Genomic DNA, 7,419 nt, shown 5'->3' with positions numbered 1-7,419 from the left:
GCTGGTGCCTGGTAGAATGGAGATTTTGTGGCGTGGTGAGAAATTTCACTTCAGGCTGCCATAGCTGTGAGCAGAGTCTGCCTCTTTACTATCAAATGTTCAGGAAGTGACCAATTCACTGGGTCTTTCTGCAGCTGCTTTTATTTTGGTTTGTGAAGGGCTGGCAGTCATTCTTGCCACTTCTCCAATTGAACGTCCCTGCTTGACATCGCTAGAAGCAAGAAGGTGGCCATGCCAGAGCTCTGAGCTTCCAAGTTTCTTGGTCCGTGCATTGGCTAATGTTTGTCTTCTGTAACTATGGGAAACATCAAGGGTTATGGTCAGTGATACAAGTGGATGGTTTGCAGCGAAGAGCTGCAAAACCTCTGAAGTGTGAATTTAACTTTATTGGAAAGCACTTGGACAGTGATCAACTCGGGGTTGATTCTGCCTAGATAAAACTGCTTTTTGGGCGTCTTGGTAGTCAGGAAGCCTGCCTGAAGCTGGCAAGCACTGTGCACTGTCTTCTTAAACAACTTAGAATCAATTGTACTGCAAAAAAATAGGTGGAAGAGCAGAATTCCGAGTTCTGTGAATGACATTTGGGAGCTGTCGGAGAAAGAACAATAAAACCATTCTTTTGTTAATCAACTTTAGTAGATGCAAATTAAGGGCTAGGATAGGACAGCGGTAGAAATTGCAGTATTATCAGGTCAAGCTCCTCAAACTCTTAATGCTGTAACAATAAGATACAGGTATGAAAAGTTGTAGAGATGAGCACTGGTGAAAGTAATGCTGCTTTCTTTAAAAAGACTGAAGTTATTGAACCAAGGACACCTCAATCCTGAGAGGGAAAACTTTTTTCCCCTGTTGAAGCATTTGATGTTCTGGCTTGTATTTGTAATTCAGTATTAAAATAAGGTTGGACATTGCTGATGCTTCACGTACTACACTTAATCCTGTAAATCTTGCATTGAACTGGCTAATGTATGTTTGCCTAAATGTATAACTTATCCTGGCTTGAAGTCCCTCAAAATTGAAAAATAAAGATTGTGTGGCAATTTTTTTAGGTAGCTCGTCCTAACAGTTAAATTAATATAGAGCTATTTTTTAAAGCACAGTCACAGGAAACTGCATTAACTTGAAGTTGATTGTAGAAAGATCCTAAACCTAAAGTTAGGAATTCTACCAATACTTTGAAAACTAGGTGGGCTCTTCCTCACCATTTACAAATGACCTTCCAGAACAGAGCCAACTAAGTCTTCAGAACAGGTGGGAGTAAAGGAGCTAGCAGAGGAAAGAAATGTGCTTTCTGTGTCTGGATCAGGGAGAGTGAATCTGTTGGGAGGGTCGAATTCTACTTTTGGTGTTCAGATCTTCCTTTTGCATATGAAAAATGACCAAACTATTGTATTCATCTTTCCTTAAGGTGGTCAGCCCAGAAACGTGCAGCCTTTTAGTGATGAAGACGCTTCAATTGAAACTATGAGCCACTGCAGTGGCTTCAGCGATCCTGCTAGCTTCACTGAGGATGGTAAATTCTTTCACTTATATCTATTCATCTTTTTAAAAACATAAAGCCTGACTTAAGGGTTTAAGTATTAGACTGTAAGTAGCAGTAGCAAAATAATGACATTCTGTTAAACACTATGTGATTGTTAAGCTAGTGGCTATCGTTTTGTTTGGTACGAATATACTCCAGGTTTCATGCGCCTCTCATGAAGCTATTAGACTTCTGTCTATTAGAATTATACAATGCTAACTTTTGGAGACAATAAGAATTTTAAAGTGCATTATAAGACATTGATTTTTCATAGCACATAGTTGAGGTGGTAGAACTGCAGAAGAGTTTGGGATGGAAAGAGTCACATTTGCCTGTTTTGAACGAGATTTGTGCTTTGTCTCCACTACCACCTCTGCAACCTGGGCTGCTCTAATGTCATTTTGTTGGGAGGAGGGGACCTGGAAGCCTGCTACAGGGGGATAAGGCGGGGAGCCTTCCCTATGAATACTTGCTGCTCTTAACTGAGCTGCTGTTGCAGAGGCATCTGAAGTGATGCCAGATAGGACAGGCTGCTTAGACAGCTGCATCAACAACGAACAGCCTGCTGTACTCCAGGGGTGGATGTAGTGGACCGGATGAAAATGTGTTGCTGACAGGATTGGCTGATGAGCGTCAGTTGTAGCAAATTTATGTAAGACCTGATAAGCTCGCTCATTCATTCTTGGCACATGTAAGAGGCGGGTGTAGAAACAGCCCAGATTTATCGATAGATCAATTTCATAAAAGTATTTTAAGGGTCAGTTTGATGTAGTAGGCTTAACACCATTCTGTTGCTGTAATACTGAACAATTCTGTAGCTATTGTCTATGTTAAACTGCTTTCTTATTAGTATTAAAAATGTTAAGTGTTGGATACTACTGTGTCTGCTAATAAAAGGTATATCAGTAGGACTAAATTATTTCCTCTGGATTAGGGCCTGAAGTTGATGAAGAAGCCACTCAAGAAGACTTAGAATACAAATTGAAGGGATTTATTGATCTTACATTGGACAAGAGGTATAGTATGCTTTGAAGAAACGCATTCATACATTGTTTTCTGGCTTCCTCTGATATAATAAGGGAAATATGCATCAAATTTTTTTATATGCTTACTGAAATTACAATTATTTCATGCTGGGGAGGACTTGCTTTTCTTCTGGATCTGAAAAGACCTTTCTCCCTCCACCAAGTTTTTGGATAAGTAAGAGTCAGACTTTCCTTTCCTAATAGCTTGAAGTAGAGTGACTTTATTTCTAGCTTGGTGTACTATTGTGAACTCTGTCTCCAACCTAAGTTGTTCTGTCCTTGAGGAAGGAGGCAATTCATAGCATTTCATACTTTGTGGTGCTGCTGTGGGTTGCTCTTCTGTTGGGCGCAGACAAATATAAACTACTATAAAAACAAAGGCTGAGCTTTAACTGATGTGTGCTGATTTCAGGAGGTCTTCCTTCTCTCTTCTAACAGTGCAAAAACAAGACAAGCAGCTCTTGAAAATCTGAAAAGTGCTTTTTCTTCTAAAATACTATATGAATTTATCATGGAAAGAAGAATGACACTAACTGATAGCATTGAACGCTGCATAAAGAAAGGTAATTAACATGCTTGCTATTAGAAAGCAATAATCCCCATGAAATAGATTATTGTTTAAAAGGAATTAAGACTGTAAGGCTTCTCTAGTACTTTATAGAGTGCTTAATTATGTTAACACCATTTCTTTTTTGAATTTTGATGTTATATTTTAACTGACCTAGAAAATGAACTGAAATTATCTTCTGTCTGTTGGTTTCTGAATTTCCACTTGCAAGTTTTCAAACTAATTATCTTTAAAGGAAGGAGGCAATGCACAAGGTGATTACTCATCACAGCATGTTAATCTCTAGGTAAGAGCGACGAACAGTGTGCAGCTGCCGGACTGGCATGTCTTCTGTGTGTGCAGATGGGGTCAGGAATTGAAAGTGAAGAGATTTTTAAGACCCTTGGTCCGGTTCTGAAGAAGATTGTCTGTGATGGAACAGCCAGTATCCAAGCCAGACAGGCTGTAAGTATAAAATGTCTATTTACCAGGCAGGGACAGAGGGCAGTTTTTGACCAGCTCACTGTTGTGTAATCTAGAACTAAAGGTTACTACACTAGTGCAGACTGTTGACATATGCTCTGAATGATGCATAGCAGTTTTCGCTGGCTTAAAAAGCTCCACCTAAAGGTTGAACGTCATTTTCTCCTTCAACCTAGGAACTTCCTTAAAGAGCTGTTACAGCTAGTACTTTGTCAAGTGTCTTAACTCACTATGTTGCAGTCACCTTACTGTAGTTCTGAGGGCGGATGTTGAAGTCCTATAGAAAAAAAAAATGAAAGTTTTCCCACTGACTGATGTATCCTTCCTGTATTAATTTTAACTTATTTAACAGCAGAGGAACATTAATTATGCAAATATATTTGTATATGATAAAATTACATATAGCAGATATAGAACTACATACTTGATACATTCATACTACCAAAAGTATTTCAAGTTTTTCACCCAGTCATCTCATCTATACATCAGCGGTATACTTGAAATACTGACTGAAGACAGCTTAAAGCTCTTGCCAAGAGGGTTTTTTTTTTTAAACTTCAGAGTTGTCACTAATATTCCCCAACTTGCCTTTATCATTACATAGCTGGCTACTTCTCCTGTTTTACTCAAGCTGTGTTACAATAGATACTGTCAGCTGGAAGAGGAAACAACAGCAGTTGTTTCTACAAAAAACAAAAGCTATTAAAGCTTGTCCTGTTTAAGTGTAGTTTTGAGTCCTGTGTGGTTAGTGCGAACATCACTTTCAAACATTTTTTTCTTACTCCTTGTAAGAAGAGGCTTGAGTAGAATACGGGGGATAGGGAAGAGATGAGTAGGACCTCGCAGTAAAAGTTGGAAAGTGCCAAGAAAGGCTCTTGAAGTCCAGTGTTTTCATGCCATTTAATTGTAATAGGGGGCAGAGAGGGGAAAATATTGCCCACAGCTGTGAGTAAATGTCATATGTCCATTACTGTTTAGCAACATAACTTCTGCTAGTGAATCCTAGTGGAATTTAAAATAATTGGGTGAAAGGAGTGCTACGTGTAGGTTTTTGGAGGGGCTTTGTAAGCTATATTAAATAATACAGCATGAAAAGTGAAGGCTTGTGAGTAGCATGTGTTGTAAAATCATCCTGAGAGTAGATGGGAACTGAGAGCTAATTGTCACAAAGTAGCTGAATTAAACAGTGTTGAAGACCTACTCTGCTAAGGTAGTTTCCATTACTCCAGATACTGAATTTCAGAGGTCAAAGTTTGAAGGTTTTGTCAACAGTAACATTAATGCCAAATACTGACACTTTTTTTTTGTTTTGTGTCCAGTGTGCAACCTGCTTAGGGATTTGCTGTTTCATTGTCACTGATGACATTACGGTGAGGATAAATAGTACTTTTTTTTTTCTTTTCTAAATTGACAATATAAAAATGTGTGAACCTTAAGCCACTTCCATCATCCTTTTTCCCCTGTTCAGGAACTGTACTCTACTATGGAATGCCTGGAAAACATCTTCACAAAGGCCTATCAGCGAGATAGAGACACTAATGGTGTATCGAGTACCCATAATACTGTGCTTCACATCAGTGCTCTCCTAGCATGGACACTGTTGTTGACCATTTGTCCAATGAATGAAGTGAAGAAGAAAATTGAAATGTGAGTATCTTTCTTGGAAAACAAAATTTGTAATGACTGTTTTTATATGCAATGAGGCGGTGTCAACAGAATTTACATCTTAATGAAATGTGACTTACTCCTCAGGCACTTGCATAAACTTCCAAGTCTGCTGTCTTGTGATGATCTCAACATGAGAATAGCTGCTGGAGAAACACTAGCCCTTCTGTTTGAACTGGCACGCGAAACAGATGCTGTAAGTAGATGTCAGCAGCTAAATTTCCTTTCATTGGGATGACAAGACAAATTATTCAACCTGTGTTGCATAGCACCACGGATCTCAAGAAGTGGCAGATAATTCACGGGGTTATGCTCTTTGTAGTGAGTCTGCCCCAATCTAAGTGGGTATAGCAATGATTCACAGCAATTTAGCCATCATTTTTACGCTAATTTCCATATTGCAAAACAGGACCAATATAACAAAACACATCAAACAGTACTGAAGAGCAACTAGAAGTGTAGTGTGCAAGCGCGTTAAAATCTAAACCCCAACCCGGCTTTTTAAAAAAAAAAAAAAAAAATTAAAAAAATCCCTGGAGAGATTCCAGGATAAAACAGTATTGTTTAGGGTAGTGGGAACACTCATTAGATACTTTCCAGTGATTCACAACCTGCACAATTCTGCTCTCACAGCTAAAAATCTATCCTTCAGTAGAAACCATGTTAGTTTTACTAATACTTTTAGTATTGTTTTTTCAATATCCTTATTTAGGTACCTTGAGAAGAATAACTAGTATTGCATGATGGTTTCACAGCATTTGTGACTACTTTAGCCAGTTGGGGACTACTCAATCAATTTAAGGGGGGAGATTTTGAAAGGATTTGCACAAATCTTGCACAGATACCGGTGTTGCCACATGTGGTGAGATTTCTTGGGGTTTGCTTTTGAGGTGGATTAGGTGCAAGCTTCTCAGTATTACCTTATACACAGCTAAACTTGCCTTTACGTTCTTCAATATGCCTTATTAATTCCTGAACTGTTCTCTTGAAAGCACTGAAGGAAACAGTCTCCACTTACCCATGGCACAGTTTGGGAGAGCTGCCTGAATGGCTCCTAGCTCGATCAAGGCTGCTGTGCTTTGCCAGAACACTGTCCAAAGTGAAAAGATAACTCCAATTGAGTCAGGATACACGACACACTAACACTGCATAATCTGAAACAACATGCTGAGACTTCTGTATAATTGCAAACAGTAGGGGTTTGAGTCTTTTGACTATGGAAGCCAACTTTGAAAGAAAAAAAAAAGAGACCGGAGCTTGATCCTTTATTTGGTCAAACTGAATGCAAGTAACTAAAATCTTAAAATGCATTAACGAATGAGACTATACTCACTAAAAACTTCTTCCGTTCCTTTGAGGAAACGCCCCTTTAATCATTACAAATTATTCTCTTTGGATCCTTAACAATCAGCGCAGACTAAAAATGCTTACTGTGTTTTGCCTTTGGCCAGCTTATTTCAAAAAACATGCAGTAAACTCAGCCTAGTCAGCTGACATGACAAAACATTCAGATTAAAAAAAACACAAAAACTTGTTCTTACATAAGTTTACATACATTCTTACTAATCCAGGTAAACTACTGCTGAATTAGTAAATGGAGGGGAGAAAATATTTCCTGCTAAACAATTAGGCATTAAAGTTTACTTGGAGTGTTTTGTTAAGCACTTTTTTAAAACCACTTTCCAATTTTCCACCCCATACAAGACTTACGGCTAAATATTCTGTACTGTCAGTCTAATGGTGCCTCACGATCCATCTCCAGCAGCATGAATTCTGTGCTAATAACCTGAAAGTACCCTCAGCTTGTTGACAGGAGTAGCAGCCAGGTTCAGCAGATCAGTTAGGCAGTTTGAGTCCCTTGGAATTACAGAGCAGAACAGATTGACAGGTATATACGCACACTGAAGGAGCTGTACTGTTTCATGTGGCTCTGACTACCAGAACAGAGTTTGACAGTGTCCTATTTGGGTAAACTGGATGCTGTGACTTTTGTTCTTACTGGCTTAAATGCCGCAAATGGAACTATGGGAAGTTTGTGCCATCTCTGTCTCTTTAAATAACAAAGTAACAGGTTGTAGAGGTCTGCATGCCCAGAATTTGGAGAGATCCATTTTCCTATTTGCAAGGAAAGATGTTAAGGCCAGAAACTAAAAAAAACAAAAAACTTTTTTTTTTTT

The 7,419-nt window shown here is 38.7% G+C and overlaps 1 protein-coding gene across 1 annotated transcript in view; it reads left to right on the top strand.

Moving 5' to 3' along the window:
* Window positions 1-244: 244 nt before the first annotated feature.
* IFRD1 (interferon related developmental regulator 1) overlaps window positions 245-7,419 on the top strand; it is an 11,505-nt gene continuing 4,330 nt past the window's right edge. The window contains exons 1-8 of the mRNA XM_009286833.2: window positions 245-262; window positions 1,409-1,513; window positions 2,457-2,538; window positions 2,986-3,110; window positions 3,402-3,559; window positions 4,897-4,947; window positions 5,046-5,224; window positions 5,330-5,438. Of these exons, the coding sequence (XP_009285108.1) occupies window positions 1,465-1,513; window positions 2,457-2,538; window positions 2,986-3,110; window positions 3,402-3,559; window positions 4,897-4,947; window positions 5,046-5,224; window positions 5,330-5,438 (753 nt within the window). The 5' untranslated portion in view covers window positions 245-262; window positions 1,409-1,464. The remainder of the gene's footprint in view (window positions 263-1,408; window positions 1,514-2,456; window positions 2,539-2,985; window positions 3,111-3,401; window positions 3,560-4,896; window positions 4,948-5,045; window positions 5,225-5,329; window positions 5,439-7,419) is intronic.

The sequence above is a fragment of the Aptenodytes forsteri genome, unplaced genomic scaffold (genome assembly GCF_000699145.1).
Source record: "Aptenodytes forsteri isolate BGI_AS27 unplaced genomic scaffold, ASM69914v1 Scaffold166, whole genome shotgun sequence".
NCBI lineage: Eukaryota > Metazoa > Chordata > Aves > Sphenisciformes > Spheniscidae > Aptenodytes > Aptenodytes forsteri.
The sequence above is the reverse complement of the archived record's forward strand: the minus strand, read 5'-3'. Positions and strand labels throughout refer to the sequence as shown.